General features: G+C 47.5%; 1 protein-coding gene across 4 annotated transcripts in view; it reads right to left on the reverse strand.

Moving 5' to 3' along the window:
* The window catches only part of Abcc1 (ATP binding cassette subfamily C member 1), a 137,348-nt gene that overhangs the window by 75,331 nt on the left and 42,927 nt on the right, over nt 1–19,090 (reverse strand). For all 4 annotated transcript variants that reach the window (XM_023704671.1, XM_023704670.1, XM_023704669.1 and 1 more), the window contains exons 5-6: nt 17,502–17,627; nt 1,917–1,978 (exon numbers count right to left, since the gene is read on the reverse strand). In XM_023704671.1, coding sequence (XP_023560439.1) covers nt 1,917–1,978; nt 17,502–17,627 — 188 coding nt within the window. The remainder of the gene's footprint in view (nt 1–1,916; nt 1,979–17,501; nt 17,628–19,090) is intronic.

The following is a 19,090-nucleotide window of genomic DNA, read 5'->3' on the forward strand; positions in this document are numbered from 1 at the left end:
CCAGGGCAGGTGAGTGGGGCTCAGTCCAAGCCACCTGCAACACAGCTGCTAGGTGACAGGGAAAATCCCAACATGAGGCCCAGCAGGGCATAGAGCTAATTCTGTCAGGCAGTCCAGGAAAAAAAAGAGCTTCATCTTTTTTTTTTTTAATGTATTTAGTACAAGGTCTCACTACTCATAATGATCCTGTTTTCTGTCTCCCAAGTGGTGGGATTGCAGATGTAACTACCACGCCCAGTCTCAATCACTGTCTCAGCATGTGGAGCAGGGGATCGAACCTTGGTCCCTGCATCTGCCAAAACAGGCGCTTTAATCGGCTGAGCTATCTGGCCGGCCCAAAAGTTGCTTCATTTCTGAGAGATGCATATAGAATATGTAGGAGGAGAACATCAGAATGCCTCTTACAGTTTCTTTTTCTGTTTTGTTTTTAAGGGACTTTGGGTTCCTACTGTTTCTTGCAGTGATGGGGATGGAACCCAGGGCCTCATTCCAATGAGGCAAGCGCTCCACCACTGAGCCACATCCCCAACTCTGACTTCTTAGATTTTAAATTTGAAAAGGCTAATACTATAAAACATTAGCAGCCATTAAATCTGAGTGATGGGTTCATTTAATTTTATTATGCAGGCTGAATATTCTTTATCCGAAATGCTTGGAACCACACGTATTCAAGTTTCATACTTGTTTGCAATTTTGGAACATCTGCACATACATTAGGTGATAGAAGTCAAGTCTGAACATAAAATTCATTTATATCTGGTGTATGTTCTATCCACACAGCCTGGAGGTAATCTCAAACAACGCTCTTAATGTGCCTGCACGTTGACGGCAGCACAGCACACGAGGTCCGCCTAAGGTTTCTGCCTTGGGCGTGTCGCGGCTGTGCTCAGAGTTTCAGAGTTTAGATATGGGATCCTCAGCCTGTACTAATCTATCCATATGGCTTGAACACGTTCAGAAGAAAAAGTAAACCCAACATTTTTATTTATTTTAAAATAACCTCAGGGACCGGGGAGATGGCTTAGTGGAATAAGTGCTTCCCTGGCAAGCACAAAGGTCTGAGTTCAAGCACAAAGGTCTGAGTTCAATCCCTGGTTCTACCAAAAAAAAAAAAAAAAAAAAAAAAATCCAGTGTTCTGGGGGGAGGAGCAGGGAGATGGCTCAGTAGAATAAACACTTGCCTGGCAAGTGCAAGGACCCAGGTTCGATCCCTGAAACCACATGCCACGCCGGCCCACTACTGAAGCTGGGCACGGTGGCGCATGTCTGTAATCCCAGCACTGGCGAGGCTGAGACTGGAGGATCACTATGAGTCTGAGCTGCGTATTGAGACCCTGTACCAACTAAATAAAAGATTTTTTAAAAAAGTATTTTAAAAAATGTGTCTGTACTGAATACGTACAATTGTTTCTCTTCTCAGTATTCTTAAGCAATATAGTATGAAAACTATATAATATTTACATTTTATTAGGTTAATAATCCAGACATGATGTAAAGTATACAGGAAAATGTGGATAGGGTATAAGAAAACACTTCTGTTTCACACAAGGCACTAGAGCGGCAGAGGACTGCAGCATCTGCAGGAGCTCTGGAAGCGGTCTCCTTTGGATACCAAAGATGATTGTCATTAGTGTAAAAAAACACCCACATCCACAAGCAAGCTTGGAGCTGGACAGCGCCTGGGCCAAGCCTTTCATAGCAGACAGCCACTTGTATTTGTGTGTACATCGCATGCGAGTTCAAGAAGACACAGCCCATGCAGGCGGCCTCAGGACAGCTCTGCAGGTGAGTGGAGGAGAGTGCGGGGCCACACTACCTGTATCCATTCCTCCACCCACCCACCCACCCACCCACCGACCCACCCCTTCATTCATTCATTCCCCACCACTTGCCCAAGGACAGAACCCCGCCCTTACCCTGTGATCCACCAGAAGGTGATCCTCGAAAGGAAGGAGGCACCGGACTCCGGGCAAGGATTCTGGCAGAGAGAAGCACAGGCGGTGGGGGGAAGAGAGAAATGAACAGTAAGCTCTTCACCAGGTCAAGAGAAGTCCAACATCTTCCAGAGGCCCTTCATCGGTTCCTATGCTGCTCTGCATCCCTCACTGAGTCTTCTCCCGAGCTTCAGGAGAAGGAAATGTGTGGGTGTGTCTCTAGTTTCACACACACACACACACACACACACAATTCCTAACTGCTCACTATGTGCAAGTACAAAGAATGTGCTACAGACCCGCCGTGTCATCTCTCTCCATAGCAACCCGAGCAGTTATTACCACTGCTCCATGTCACCACGCATTGAACACGTATTGGCTGAGCACCCCCTATATGTCTGGCACTCTGCAAAGCAGTACAGATCCACGTCTTCCCACATCCCTACAATAACCCTACAGACTGGCATTACTGTTGGCCACCCTGTACTCCATGTATTCATTGAGCAAACATTTACTGAGCAGCAACTATGTGCCAGGCACTATACAACACAGTACAGTCATGCCAAGGGTGGTAGCATATGCCTGTAATTCCAGCATTCAGGAAACTGAAGCACATTTGCCAAGAGTTTAAAGCCAAGCCTGGGCTACATCAGCGAGTTCAAAGCCAAACTGAACTACACAGCGAGATCTCGTCTCAAAAAGTAAAAACGTGGTCTTGCACTATTTTATATTTCCAGAGAACTCTGTGAACATATTACTGTTATCTCCACCTCATGCACTTACTCATCCAACCAATCTTTCCTAACACCTAAGTGCCAGGCATCATGTACACAACTCGGAACAGACATGACCCCCGCCTTTGTGAAGCGTATGCTGATAACCTGCTAACCTGCTTGGTGCTACAGAGGAACACGGATCACCTCATTTAGTCTCCATGACCACCTCACGTGGCAGGTCTAAGTATTACCCTCATTTGGCTGTCAGACGCAGAGGAACAAAGGTGACATGACCTTCTCAGGGTCTCACAGCTAAGTGGCAGTCAGTATGTGTGCCTCAGATTACTTCAGGGAGAGACAGCCGGAATCAAATGATTGAGAAAAAACACACAAACACAAACTATGACTGTGGTAGGTGCCCCAGAGGCGAGTCCGTATTGCCACCAAAACCAGCTCAGTGCTAAGGCCTGTGGCAGAGGGACGCATACAGACCCCAGACCCCAGGCAGCAGCTGCGGCAGCCTACAGGGCAAACTGTGGGCACTGCACACTGGAGGCCACATCAGGCGTGCTGGGCGTCATCAAGCGCAATGCGGAGTCACTGACAGGTTCCACAGCAGCTTTCAAACAGCCTCTTTCTTAAAGGCACGGAGATGCGCCCCAGCCCAACCACACGCGGGCGGGTAGGCATCGTACAGCCCAGGTCCCAGCAGCGTGCTGACATGAGGCCCTTGGAGAGCCTGCTCAGACGGCATGCTCTAACCAAGTGGGCTTCCGCCTAGGCTGGCAGTGCTCTTCAGAGGCACAGCCCTGCAGAGACCCAAAGTAAGCTGGTTTGGGATGCAATCGGGCATCAAAACTTTTGTTTCTGAGCCAGCCAGATAGCTTAGCAGAGTAATAGGCCTGTGTAGGCAGGTGCAGGGACCAGGGTTTGACCCACGGCCTGACATGCAGGTCCCATCCCCTGGGCGCGCGGAGATAGTGACTGAGACTGGGCATGGTGGCATGCTTGGGAGGCTGAAAACAGGAGGATTACTATGAGTCTGATCTGTGTAGTGAGACCCTGTAGACCCTACACTAAATACATAAAAAATAAATAAAAACCTTTTGTTTCTGTTTCCAACTTCTAAATTCTTCTTGGCAGAGACCCTGGCCAGGAAATGTAGAAGATACGCCTGGAACATATTGTTGTACCCAAAGATGAAAACTGCTAAAAGGACCCAGACACAACCAAAAGTGGCTCCAACTGACCAAAAAGAGCCCAAAGTACAATGCATAAGACACATCACCTGCTTAATTATGGAAGTTCATAACGGATACCAGAAAAAACACAAATATTGGTGTCATTGATGAAAAGATGTTTAGAAAACCTAACCACTTAAAAAAAGATGCTTAGGAAGCTAAGCCATTGTTTTGGGAAGAGAAAAAATGAAAATAAGTACCACCCCAACTTTTTCTAAATGAATCATCCCACAGGGTGAATAACGAGAGGAGGGAAAATGTCTTTTCATAGGAAAAAATCCAGCTCACAAATAAAGGAATAAAATAACGATAATGGTATATCATCATAATGGCTTATTGAAACATCTGATGATATTAAACAATAATGATATTAAGTTTATATAAATCTTCATTTTTCAAATAGTATCCTGTTGGGTCAAGAATATATGAAAACACATTATTTTTGCAACTTTTCTGTGATCGAAACTATCTCAAAATTAAAAGAGCAGAAGTAGCTTTTTTCCTCCCTGGCTGTCTGAGGATCTGTTGCCATCATGAATGACACAGTAACTATCCAACCCTGGAAGTTCATGACCAACTGGCTTCTTTGAAGGAAACAAATGGTTATTGATGTCCTTCACCCTGGGAAAGCAACAGTACCTACGACAGAAATTCGGGAAAAACTCGCCAAAATGTACAAGACCACACCCGATGTCATTTTTATGTTTGGATTCAGACCTCATTTTGGTGGTGGCAAGATGACTGGCTTTGGTATGATTTATGATTCCCCGGATTATGTGAAGAAAAATGAGCCCAAACATAGACTTGCAAGACATGGCCTGTATGAGAAGAAAAAGACCTCAAGAAAGCAGCGGAAGGAACACAAGAACAGAATGAAGAAAGTCAGGGGCACCGCAAAGGCTAACGTTGGTGCTGGCAGAAAGTAAGGTAGAGACTGGAGACTAGCCAAAGGCGGAGAAATTCTGCAGTGTCTGTCTTCAGTAATTGCAACTTTTTTCATGAGAGGATGTGATAAACTGTAAAACCTTAAAAAAAAAAAAAAAAAAAAAAAGTAAAGCAAAACAATGCCTGCACTCCAATAATCCATACCAAAATGTTTATGCAGGTGATACAGGGTAAAGTCCATGGCTGCTCATTATACCAGTCTATCCAGTTTATGTGTTCATCATAAAAACTAAATGCAAAGCCCCCGCAGCAATCCAAACACGCGGCTCATGCTATGAGGGATGGGACGGTTCCCAGTCCTGACTGCCCAAGAGACTCACCTGTGGATTTTGCTGAACATAGGTGCCCAGGGCCCCACTCTGGCTGCCTAAATCCGGACCTCTGGGCTGGGCCCCACATGGCAATACCTCTGGTACATTAAATCAATGCTGCTGGTCCAGGGACCAGTGTTCCACACTAACCCAAAGCAAAGTGAGCTTAGTCTGTGGAGCTGGTAAGTTCAAATCCTAACTCTGGTATGTTTTAGCTGAATGACTTTAGGCTAAGTCCTTTTGCCTCCATGCCTTGGTTTTCATACCTGGAAAATGGCAGTATGAATCCGATAGTTTAGCTTGCCTCCTCAACTGCCAAGAGGCCACATAAGGTAGGTACCTGAGGCTGGGTGGCAAGGTGGAGTCTTCCAAACAGAGGTTGCAACATTATTTAAGGAGGAGGTAGAGATAATGACATTGTAGACCAGGCAGAAAAGACTTCATTTTAGCTGGGTTATTCTTTCAGAAGACAGAACCTTCCTGCCCACGGACCTGCCCTCTGCAGCCAGTGCGTGGTGAGTTATCAGAGAATCACAAATCCACTGGGACCACAGCCCAAGCCCTACCTACCGTGAAAAGCTCCAGTGCTTTCAGGGAAGAGGTGAGGGTGGGGAACAGCTGGCAATGACACATCTATTTCTTAGGCAAATATTTAGGGAGGACCTGCTTAAATGCCAGGATGAGGGGGAAGCACCGAACTCAAGGCTGAGAAACAGAGGGCAAGGTCCCTGTCCCCACCCCAAGGGGCATACGGACATGAAGGAAACCAAGAGGCTGTGAACAAATACTGAACTACATAAAAGGTAGGAATGGCCAGATGGGAAAAAGGTGCCCAGGGGAGCAGGGGCCAGGGGTGGCTCCGTGGGAAGCCACTGCCTCAGGGTCAGCGTCTCAGCTCTGCCATGCAGTAGCTGTATGACCTTTGGTCAGCTGCAGGGTGGCAAATATTAAAGTACTCTGTGGTTAAGTACTTAGAATAGTACCTAGTTCAGAGTACCAGCTCAAGAAATGGCATTAGTATAGCAATAAAAACAGTAACAATGGCTTCTATGTGTATCAAAACAGCAAGTTGCTTATCTTACATGCAATTTTATCTGTTAATATGTTAATAAAGCTAAAAAGGAAAGAAAATGGTTCCCATTTCTTGCAGACCCATGAAACACCAAACCCTGTACCAAATGCTTCCTGCAAGGGGATGAGAGGGACAAACAGTGGCCCATCGGCCACTGTTTGTAAAATAACATTTCACTGAAACACAGCCAAGCCCACTCAGTTACCCAGTGTGGCAGCTCTTACACCACAAAGGCAGAGCTGGGTACTGTAGCAGAGGCTACACAGGCTGCAAAGCCTAACATATTTACTAGCTGGCCCTTTACAGAAAAGGTTGGCTGATTCCTGCTGATATCAAACTTCACCACACCCTACAACATGGTGATTATCGAGGAGTGAAACCAGGCCTCAGATGACATCTTTGCTTCCAAATCCAGTCTTCTTTTCACCTTGTTATCAACAAGGAAGACAGCCGGCCAGTGGGAGCTGAAACACAGCCTGCTCCTACACTTCCAGGTCCTGTGGGCACGAGCCCCACCCAGGCTTATCAAATTGAGGCCCTAGCCACTGGGAGAAGACTCTCTGCAAACAGACTAAATTCATACCAGCAAGAGAACATTTCACAGTCTCTAATTTGCATTGGCAAAGCACTACATCTCACCTTCTCCCAGGCCTCCTCCCTCCTCTGGATCCAAACACAGACTTTCAGCTTCTCTGAAGTTACAGAAATAGAGACCAGGCCAGGGCTGCCTTCACCAGCACCGTGAAAAAAATTTGTAAGTGGGCACGCTTATTTCCAGTGCCTCTGTGGGACACAGAAAGCCTGACTTGATAACAAAGATCTGTTATGAAGTAGTTGAAGGCCAACAGTAAGCAGGAGAGTAAAAGCCAGGCTGCTGAACAAGGATCCAGCATCATCCCACTCATGGAATCTATAGTCCACTTCATGAAAGAATTCATCACGTGCAAAAACCGAGTGGCTAGCTGGAGGTTTCCCAGCCAAGAGGCTGAAATCAGCACTTCTTCCTCAGAGGGAATGAGAGAGGCTTATTAACTGGCACCTTAATAAATGAAAACGAATGCCAGGTGTCATGGTACACATGTGCACTCACAGCACTATGGGAGGATAAGGCAGGGGATCACGAGTTTGAGCCCAGGCCAAGCAATTTAGCAAGACCCAATCTCAAAATAAAAAATAATTTTAAAAAACACTGGAGAGAGAGAGGTGGGTGGTGCACACCTGTAACCCCAGAAGTGACAGGCTGAGGCAGGAGGGTGGATGCGAGTTCAAGGCAAGCCTGGACTATACAGTGTGAGACTCTGTCTCAAAAAAACTAAAACAGGGTTGGCAGGGGAGACTGAAGTTGTGGCTCAGTGCAGGGGTCCTGGGTTCAATCCCCAGCAAGAAGGCAGGGGGAGGAGAAAGAGTTGGGAAGAAGAGGAAGAGGAGAAGGAGGAGGAGGAGGAGGAGGAGGAGGAGGAAGAGGAAGAAAAGAAACAAAAACAATACCAACAACTCCTGGCAGAGGGAAGCCATGTCTGATTTATGTAGCTCCAAGAAACTCACTTTTCGGCACCACCCACATCTGTGTTTGGTACCAGATGATCTGACTGGACACTGAATGCCTGAAAAGAAATTAGTCAAAGAGCCTCAGACACCAATTCTTGGAGCACCGGTCATGAATGACCATGCATGGGTCTTATGGGAGTAGTGTGGGAACCTGATCTGGGTCTTTCAGCCTTTGGTTTGTTAGAGATTGGCTAGGTGCCCACGGGCCTCTGCAGTTTGGATTCTCACTGGTTTTCTGCAGTATACTCCCGCAATGCATTGCCTACATGGACAGAGCTTAGAACCCTGGTTCTCAAAAGTGGCTCCACCACGATCAGTGCCTGAGAACTTACTAAAAATGCAGATGTCCAGGCCCTGCCCAAACCTACGGTACTGTGAATGGTAGGATCTAAAGTGCATTGAACATATGCTATGATACATGCTCAAGAGTGAGAGCCCAGTGGGACAGCTTCTGACACCTCATCACCCCAACGCTCTGTGTCCTCAACTGACCACCCTGCTTACTGGGTTTCCACAAGGTCTAAATAAATTAGTGCACCAAGCCACTGCCTAGAACAACCTCCATGTCCCACAAGAGCTGTCCCAGTACAATGTAAACGCTGATGGTTTGTTTGCCCTGCTGTTTACCACCTGTGCAAATCACCTCCCTGCCTATGCCTCTTTCCCCTAGTGCAGCACACATCTGAGTCCTTCTCCAGGCCCTTTCCCATGAACTTATCTACTTTCTTCCCCTGCTTTTGGCCCTGTTGTGTGCACAGACTCAATGTCCTGGCTGTCTCTCCGGGGACATGGTCTATTCATCCCTAATGCAGCTCAACCCTGGCTTTGTAAGTGCCACCAACATTTAATGCAACACCTTCCTTTGAGCTTGAGGTACCCTCCAAAATCACATCCAAACTGAGGGCACCACTTCACTGCTGCAAAATCTTTCATAGGCTCCCACCATCAAGTTAAAATTCCAAGTCTTCATCATGGCCCGCAATACTACCCTCCATCCCTCATCCTTGGCTTCCTGCAATTTTCATGAACTCCTGACCCCTCCCAGGAGCTGAGCAAAATTCTACAAATCCTCCAAACACACACAAGCTCTGTCACAATACTGGCCTCTGCACATGCTGCTTCCACCCCCAGGACCACCTCTGGCCCACTCTATCCCCTCCCCCTTCCTCCAACAGCAGAGGCCTCTCATTCCCTTGACTCAGGCAGTGCCTCCTTCCCCTCTGTGATGTTGGCCCTGGAGTTCCCAAGCTGAGCTGGAGGTGACTCTGCAGTCCCCTGCGGCTCCTGGCATTCCCTCCTTAGAACCCCACTGTCCATCTCTCAGAGGCTGACCACCTCCCTTTCCATTTTTCCTGGAGGGAAAGATCTGGATGCCAATGTTTGTTCACCTCTAGTCCAGCTCTCCCTGACTCAATACTGACTGACTTCATGAGTGCAAGCACAGGAAAGGAAAAGAGGCTTACAGTGTAAGATCAGCCCTAAGGAGGTGGACAAGGCAACTCTCTGGGTCCTAGGAGTGCTCTGTACTCAAAAATATTTATTCACTTATCAAGACCCATCGAACAGTAAGATAGAGAATTTCATAGTATGTTTTTCTCTAAAGAAAAAAGAACTGCAAACAAAACACTTAACTCCGGCTATGATCTCCATGCAGAAGTGTTGGGGGAAGGACATGAACATATTTCAAATAATCTCCATATATAAAAACAAAATCACTAGGCCAGCTGAATAGAGAGATGAATGATAAAGCAAGCTTAACAAAGTATTGACCATAGCTCCCTGAATATAGGGCTGGTCATTATATAATTTTTTAAGCTTTTCTTTCAGTTTGAAAATGTTCACCATAAAATATCAGCAGTAAAAAAAAAGATTCCAAATTGCTGAGTAGTAATAAAAAATTCCTCCCATTCCCAGTAAGCTGAGCAGCTATGGCCAGAGGTCCAAAACAGTGGTTTTCAAATGGGAACCACCCTGGGATCTTGTTAAAAATGAGAGGGCTGGTGAGATAGCTCAGTGGACTAAGAACCTGCTTAGGCAAGCACAGGGATGGGAATTCGATCCCTGGTACCATATGCCCTGCTGGCCCTGCCCCTAGGTGCGCTGAGCTGGCCACCAAGTCTGGGCATGGTGATATACGTCTGTAATCCCAGCACTGGGGATGCTGAAAACAGGAGGATCACTATGAGTCCAAGCTGCAGAGTGAGCTCTTGTACCAAACACATTAAAAAAAGAAAAAAGATGAGATTGTGATTCAGTGGATCTGCCTGGGGACTGAGACTGGATTCTAAGGAACTCCTAGAGGATGCTGCTTATGCTACTGGTCCTCAGACCCATAGGGAGTACTGAGGATCTACTAACTAACCTCATTGACCTTAATTCCTTAGTTTTTGGAGCCCACCTCCACCAACCTAAAGTCAGCTCCAGTGCCAACAAGAAAAAAGGACAGGATCCTGGGGCAGAGCCCTGGGAAAGCTCTGGGAAGCCTGATCAGCTCATCCCAGCTCCCAGAAGCCCTGCTGGCCCTGGCTAGAGGACAGATAAGAAGGTCCCCACCAAGAAGCCATTCAGGGGCAGGAATAAACATCTGAGTCATAGAGTGGGCACAGGACCAGCTGGGAAGGACAGTCACTCAGTGACTCAGCACCAGGCAGCCCAGAGCCAGCTCCACTAGCCCCACCCTGGGCCTGTGTGACCCAAACTGCCCTACAGCTTGGCTGACCACTCATTCTGAGGACAGGTGACATGTGACTGTTGCTGCTGCCCTGAAAATGGAACAGCAGCAGGCCTGGACGCTCCCAATTTTCCAGGCTCTACTAGGACTGTGCCCCAAAAGCTATGAAGGGACAAGCCAAGAGAGCACATTAGAATATATCCTCCTCAGAAGAGTAAAGGCCTCAGATCTGGGGAGGGATATGGCCAACAGCAAATCAGCCATTACAAATTTTCAGAAAGGAAAAGTGAGCTGGGAGTGGTGGTACATGCCTGCAATCCCAGCACTTGGAGGCTAGGGTGGGAGGATGCCGATGGCTCAACACCAGCCTGGGCTCCATCATGAGTCCAAGGCCTGCCTGAACTACTACTCAGCAAGATCTTGTCTCAAAATATAATTAATTTTTTTTAAAAAATGACTTGCCCCAAGCTATAAATCTGCTTCATTGTTAGATTATCAGATTCTACCCACCCCTGTCTACAACTGCCAGTGTGTTGGCGGACTTCAGGCCAGGGCTGGTGGCATCTTCCACAGACAAACCAAGATGTTCAGAATTTTATCTTTTCCCCCTGTGTGCCCTCCCTGCCATGAGACATGGCCACTCTTCCATCTAGAGCTGGAGTCTCTGCCCCCTCCTCTGGCACCTGTGCAGAACTCTGATGGCATGACCAACTGAGCATAGCAAAAGTGACACTACATGACTCTGTGAAGAGGTCATAAAAAGTGACAGACTCCTGACCTGGAACACCAATTCCAGCATGGAGAGATACTCCTGTATTTCCAGCACTTTGGAAGGCTAAGGCAGGAAGACTGAGAGTTCAAGCTCAGCATGGGCAATTTAGGAGAACCTCAAAATAGAATATGTAAGCAGAGCTGGGGTTGTAGCTCAGTATGATGGCCCTGGGCTTCATCTACAGTTACACACATGCACACACACAATGAACCAAGCTGGAACTAGTGCCCAAGTGAGCCCACACGTGACAGCTTCTGCTTGAAACACTCACTCTTGGAGACTGGCCGCCACACTGTGCAGAAGCCCAAGCCATACAGAGAGACTACTCATAGGTGTCAGCAAGAAATGTGACCCCAACGGTGCCCATCTTTAGTCCCAGACACCAGAGGAAGCATCTGATTGTGACTGCAGGAGGAAATGACAGCACTGCATACAGTCAAGACACAGGACCAAGAGCTTTCATCGTCAATTTCTCTTTAATTCAGAGACAGTCAGGATTATGCATCTGTCCCTTAGAAACTATCCTTTCTAAGACTCCTGTCAGAACCCAAATCCAAGATGTTCCAGTCCCTTATGTAAAGGGGTGCGGTACTACATGCAACCTACTCATGTCTTCCCTACACTTTCCACCATAAGCTAAATCATGACTTACAACACCTGACACATGTAACTGCTGTTCAGATAGCTGTTTACTATTTAGGAAAGAGTGACAAGAAAAAAGTCTGTGCATGTTCAATACTAATTTTCGCCCCATATATTTTTAGACTACAGTCGGTTCAATGTATCAGTGGAGAATCCTCAAATATAGAGGGCAATGTACTGAGTCATGAATACTGATCCCCTCAAAACAGACCACCACCTATGAATGTCCATTTTGTATCTGTGTATTCAAAGTGGTTGGGATAGATATATAGTTGCATTCTCTTAATGAATAGAATGATTTGTTCTAATGGTGTTTGTAAATAGGATCACAAGTCCGCATCTTGTACAGCAATTAACCACTAAGAAGAATATATGCAGTGTATTATTTGTTGAAACTGTACTTCCGATTTGATTTGAAACTGTCTCATTGCTATCTGTTTATCAATAAAATTTTGAAAAAAAAAAAAGAAAGAAAAAACAGACCACCCCAAAACATGCCATTTTAGCACAAAAATGGTTTTAAGCAATTAAGCAGTGACAATGCAGCTAGATCCTTGTCCTTCCCCTACTTGAATAAAAGCAGCACATCAAGTCAGTCTCCTGCCGACTTTCCCGCCTCCTCCTCCACACTAGGAAGAGAACCAGCACTATCATGGCAGTCTCAAGATGGGTCCACACAAACCAGCCCTATTCAAATAATCTTTAGCTTATATAGTTTCTCCCAGTATTTACTTTTTTACAACTGCCACCCCAGAAAGCCCACAGCTCTTTTCCTTGGTTTTGTCATTTCTCTGAAAATTTTCTACTCTTTGTTAAAATGGTATACAACAACAGTGAACCTACAGCACACATGCCACAGCTGGTTGTTACCACTGAGAGCTCTAAAGGGTTTGCCATCACTGGTATCCAAGCTCCTAGGCCTACTCACTTCTGGAGAGTTTCATTTTTGGGGAGGCCCACCTCCCTGTGTGTATATAATGAATATTTCCTCCTGTCAATCCTTTATAGGTTTGATTCATAAGCCCCAGACCTGGAACTTAAGAGGACAGAGGAACAGTGTCCCTTGTCCAACAGTTCAAACCATGTCTGTTGTACACACTGTTGTGTCCTGGCCACCCAGCACACTGTGCAACAGAAGCTTAGCAAGTGTCTGCGGAAGGGGTCAACGAACCAAGGTGGAACTAGTGCCCAAGGGAGCCCAGCTACAAGCAAGCCTCCTTTTCCACATGCCGTACCACCTTCACCATCAGATTCAAAGTATTAATTGGAGTCCACCAGCTCAATGTCTGAGCCACAATTCTTTTACACCCTAATACACACACACACACACACACACACACACACACCCACACCCTTCAGGCTGGGGATACAGTTCAATGGTAGTGAGCTTGCCAGGCTACTGTGAGGTTTGAACCAATGTTTTTAAATTTCTTTGTGTACAAGAACGCCCTGAGAACACTATACAAGCACAAGTTCTGGTCTGGGGAAAAGCCTGAGAGGCTCTGCACATCTAATGTGCACCCACTGAGATCAATGTTACTGGTCATGGTCCCTACATAGGGTGGCAGGCTTTTGAAAGCAGAAAGCTCTTAACGTACACTGTAAGTGCTTAAGATGGCAAGCCTTATATACTTTATCACCATAAATTTAAAAATCATTTTAAATTGGAAAAAAAAACTCAGTAAATAATAGCTCAGCAGACTAAAGTGCCTGCTTAAGCAGACTGCAGCAGCTAGGGTTCAATCCCTGGCATGTCCTGCCAGCCCCAGCCTTGCCCTGGGATGCACTGAGATAGCAATTGAAACTGGGCATGGGGGGCCTGCCCCTTAGCTCAGTTCTTTAAGTGGCTGCTTCAACAAAGCAGTCAGGCTCAGGTTGCTGTGGTTGGATCCCCACAACTCAAGCCAGCCAAACATGCCCTGAAGGCATTCAGAGCAAAAAAACAAACAAACAAACAAACAAAAAAAAAAAACCACTTCTGCCTTCAGGGCTGGTGAGATGGCTCAGTGGTCCAAAGCACCTACTTAGAACAAGCTTAGCAAAGTACAGGGACCGCGGTTCAATCCCCCAGCACCACATACCAGCCAGCCCCGCCCCCTGGTGGGCTGAGCTGGCCAAACACACACACACACACACACACACACACACACACACAAAAAAAAAAAAAAAAAAAAAAACTGGGCATGGTGGTGTGCGCCTGTAATCCCAGCGCTTGGGAGGCTGAAAACAGAATCACTACGAGTCTGATCTATGTAGTGAGACCCTGCAGACCCTGTCCCAAATACAACAACAACAACAAAAAGTTCAGTATCATGCTAGGCCTTCATCTGGTCACTATACACTATTGTTCCTTTCTCTGCCACCTAGTAGCAAGAGAAGGAGGTAGAGACAGAGATGCAGCCTTGGCTGACCTCCTGTAGGTCCGAGCAGACCCTGCACTTGAGTGAGACATCTATACTGATCACCTTCCTACCACGCAGTAGTGATATATCACCTAATGGCCCCAAGTGCAGAGGGGCCCTGTCTTGGGCCCTACATCCCAGGGAGGGTTCTGCCTTATGGAGTTTACAGCTCAACACAGAGTGGCTTAATTAGACATGCCCCTGCCCTCAAGAGAGGCAAGACTCCGCAGAACATCCAAGCCTAAGTCTGAATTCCCACTCCACCACTGCCACTGGACAAGGCATTTTGTTCCCCAAGACTCAGTTTCTGTGCCTGTAAAATGGAAAAAGCAGTATCAAGATCACGGGGCTGGTGTGAGGCTTACATGTGATGTAGTCATGAAGGGCTGAGTACAGTGCCTGGTATACAGCAGTGACAAGTAAACACTCCCTGGTCTCCTTTGTCATAGGAAAAACAGACTCTGAGAAAGGAACACAGACAAAAGCTGAAGGTAATAGCCATGAGAGCTTGAGGCAAGTGCTAGATCAGTGTGTACTGCAGGCTTTGTAGGAGACACAGTCTGCAGCAACTCCTCAGCTCTGCCCCGTGGCTCGGGGTGGCCACAGGCAACATGTAATGAACAAGCATGGCTGCAATTCAGTACAATTTAATTTACACAAAGAGGGGCTGGTAAGATTTGGCCTCTGGGACTTTCTCTGAACTGCAGTCCAAATTGCAAAGAGACAAATGGTAACCTGCTGGGTTTCTGAGCTGAAACTCAAAGGAGGTGGGCTGGCTACAGTGCTCAAGGAAGTCTTCTTTATTAGCTCGTGCTCAGGGGCGGGAGTGGACCAGCCCACCAGCACACCCACATCTGCCATGTCACTGCTGCACCTCAGCTCATGAGAGGCAACTGAGAGCTTTCCAGACCCTGGAAAGGGTACAGGGTGGGGAAGGGCACAGGAGTGAGACAGAGGTGGAGACACAGTGACTAGGAGAAACCAAGGGACTCCTAGTCTCTGCGACCCAGCGTTCAAGCAACACGGAAAACAGGAAGAGAGGATCAAGTTGGCCTAACAGACGCATTTCCAGGACAGAGATAGAAGGGAATTTGGGGAGGAGACCAGTACAGGGACTGAACCCTGGGCCTTTACACTGAGATATATTCCTAGTGCATTGTTTATTTTTTATTTTGAGACAGCTTCTCACTATGTCACTAAGCTACCCATGCTAGACTCAAACTTGTGATCCTCCCGTGTGGGCCTCCCAGAATGCTGGAGCTGCAGGCTTGTGCTACCAGGCCTGGCTGTAGAATGGATTTTTATGTCGATTCCCCCTAGGAGACAAGCAAGTCCCTCCCCATAAAGCTTCCTGGAAGTGTGAAGGATCAGGTGACCCCCCCCCACCCTGGCCTGTCAGGTCCACTTGGATTTGGTCTACTTGCAGTGCAACCCAGGGGTTACAACCAATCAGGAAGGCATGACGTGTCTGATGTGATCCCTATTCTACAGAACAACCCAAGTAGGTGTCTCCCGAAGCAAACACTTGGGGCTACCTCCCACCCAGAGACAGATGAAGAGTCTACCCACTGCCAGGCAGGAGCCAAGAGTCCAATGGGGACCCCCCACACAGACACTGCATTTTTGAACTTTATGCACACATTCAGACGGAGCCACACATGCATTCATGAATAGCTGTGGATATGAACACAGAAACATACAAATGTGCAATCAGACATACATGTAAGTGCACACACATGCACATGTGAACATACAAAACTACACAGGTGCACACACAGATGCATGAACTCATAAACACATATACCCTGGGCTAAGACTCCAGCTTTGTTTCTCCCTGAGCAGGAACATTCAGCAGCTGGGCCTCCTGGAACACACGGGGCACAGGTTCCCATAACCGCTCAGCTGTGTCAACCTCCTCCTCCATGCCGATGGCCCCCAGGCCTCTTGTCAGCCACAGTGCAAGCCTCAGCCCTTTGCTGAGGTCCAGGCCAAACTCAACAGAACTCACAGCAGCTGAAATGTACTCCCACTGCAGTCTGCCCATTCACAGTTGACAGATCAGCGACGAACATCCCGTACCACCCCAAGGGCTTCCTGCCTCGCTCCAGAAACATCCAGAGTCCAGGGGACCTTCGGTGGCCAGCTCGCCTCTCGAGTCTCGTGCTGCTGCAGTCACACTGGGTGTTCTGAAGTTCTCTGCATGTTCCCAGACAGCTCCGCCCACAGGGCCTTGCACTCACAGCAGCTCTGCCTCTCTGCCTGGACCACTTGTCCTCTAGGAACCTGCCCAGCCTGCTTCCGTCTCCAGAGATTTCTGTCCACATGCATGTTCTTGGGGAGGTCTCGCCCTATGGCTCTGATCAAACACTGCACAAGGCCCTGGCTAGCATCCTCCATAGCCTCTCCCCTACTTTCTTCTATCTCAGTGTTTAGCACCATCGACATACAACAGAGTCCTAAGTTAATGTTTGCGCCTTACCCTTGAAAACATGAGCTCAAGTAGGCAAGAACTCTGCTCTGCTCACTGCCCTAGCCAATGCCCAGATACAGGCTGGGAGGACGGAGGGAAGAAGGGAAGGGAAAAAAAGGAATGAAGAGAAGGAGGGAAGGGAGGAAGACAGAATGAAGGGGGGAAGGAGGGGGAAGGAGGAGAAAGGGACAGAAAGGAGGAGGGAGGAGGCATGTTAGGGAGCTAAATGATAGAATGCCCTTATACTCCCCCAGCAGAAAGAACAGCCATCTCCCCTCTCCAGCTGTTACAGAGTATCACCAAAACTGATAGAGACAAAGATCTCAAACTTGAATCCCTCAGGTGCAGGCACGTGCCACAACCGAAGGTGGCAGGGGATGTAGGACCACAGGGAGCAGAAGAGACTGTGGGGAGCTCCAGCTATAGTCTGCAGTTCCTGCCAACTGCTGCCTGTAGTATTCTAGTCCAAATCTATCAGAACATCTCACTTTTTAAGAAACCTGGGCAGACCAAATTTATACATTTACTAGTTTATCAATATTTTTTCTAAAACCACTAAGACACAGCCATCTATAACTACCAGGCAGATTGTGTCCTTAAGCCTTCCTAGCCATGTCTAAACCTTGGTTTTCACATCTGTAAAGCATGGCGGGTGACATTACTTCCCTCCCAGCATTTGAGGTGGTGACACAGGCTCAAATGCAGCACCCAGCGGTATTGGCTGGGTGTGATACTTCTCTCTTGCACGCATGCACACATGTCTGTGGTCACACTTACAGGGTCGTTGATGGTTTCAGAGAACAGAGGCAAGCGATCTGAGAAACAGGCCAACATGAGTTGAATCAGCACAAGGAAAAAGTACAAGTAGAAAGTGACATCACGAAACAGGTTGTCTTTGGTGGCCTGAATGGGAGAGAAAGGAAGAGAAGAAAATCACTTTCCAGAAGCTACTGCCATGCCAAGGTGTTTGTCTCTTCTAAAACTCGTGATAAAACTGAATCTCTGGATGAAAATGGTATTTGGAGACCAGATCCAGTCTCAAAAGAGAAACAAATCACACATGGTGGCACACACCTGGAATTCCAACACTTTGGAAGGCTGAGGCAGGAGGAAATCAAGTCTGAGCCCACCCTGGACAACTTAATGAGATGTTTGTCTCAAAATAAAAAATTTTAAAAATAACTGGAACTGGAGCTCGGCGTGAAGGTCTTGGGTTCAATCTTCAGTACCACTAACAGCAAGACAGGAGACTTGAGCGTGTTGGCTATCTCTGCCCAGAGCTCGGATCATGAAGGCTCTCCCGGCGGAGCCCCAGCTCCAGAACCACGAACTGAGTTCATCTTTACTCTTTGTAAATGGTCCAGTCTGTAGTACTCAATGATGGCAACAGGAAGCTAACAAAGATAAGCCAGGAGAGCAGGGCAGTTGGCCTGCGTCCTCGCAAGCAGGTCCAGGCACAGGCTTCTGGCTACCTCCTTTGCAGCTGGACAGAAGAAAAGGCACCTCCATGCTCACTGCTGCCTGTGGCTGGTCCTGCTCAGCAGGAGAAAACCAGGGCCTGGTGGGAATCACGCTACCCCTGAGGCCTGGCTCTGCTCCTGCGGGCTGTGGGCCTTGTGCCCGTACTTACCCTTGCTGAGTCTCGCTTCCCCATCCACAAACAACTAAGGATGAGTTTGCCTCCCAGGAAATAAAACTCCCAGAATCCAGGGGCACTGAGGGGAGGGCCCCTAAGCAGTAGAGGCTAGGGATGCCCCTAATCAGCCCACAAAACTCAGGGCAACAACCCATAACAAAGTCATCTCTAATCCAAAATGTAATTACTGCTGAGGCTGAGATGTCCTGTCAGTCATTGTGAGAAATCATAATATTAGTCACCAAAAAACTCAGTGAGAAAGCAGGAACTCAATTGATGTCAGCTGCCACCATTGTCAAAGAGAAACTTTTCTGTACCCGCTGTGTGCTCACTAAGTCTCCTTCTTCTGCCTCATGCCAGTCTCTGACTAGCTCCACGATAGCTGGGAACAGCAGGTTAGAGTCAAAAAAGTGCACACTCCTCAAAATTCCCAGAGCAGTACACAGCAGCCAATGTAAACAACTTCTCCAGCCAGAGGAGCGGCTGATGGCACAGAGGTAACATGGGGACATATCTAGGGCCCTGGGGACAAAGTCACTGCAAGTACTGCTCCCAGTTTAACTCCATCACAGACTAAAGACACATGGCTGACAGAGGCTCACAGAGTGACACTGTATTTGCTCCTGGCTCTTGCGGGATCTACAGGGGCCCTCAGAGCTACATAATCAAGTGAAAATTAAGGGGAAAAAAGGTTCTACAACGAAGTCTGCAACTGACTAGGTGAGGATTT

The sequence above is a fragment of the Octodon degus genome, unplaced genomic scaffold (assembly GCF_000260255.1).
Source record: "Octodon degus isolate 3935 unplaced genomic scaffold, OctDeg1.0 scaffold00200, whole genome shotgun sequence".
Taxonomy (NCBI): Eukaryota; Metazoa; Chordata; class Mammalia; order Rodentia; family Octodontidae; genus Octodon; species Octodon degus.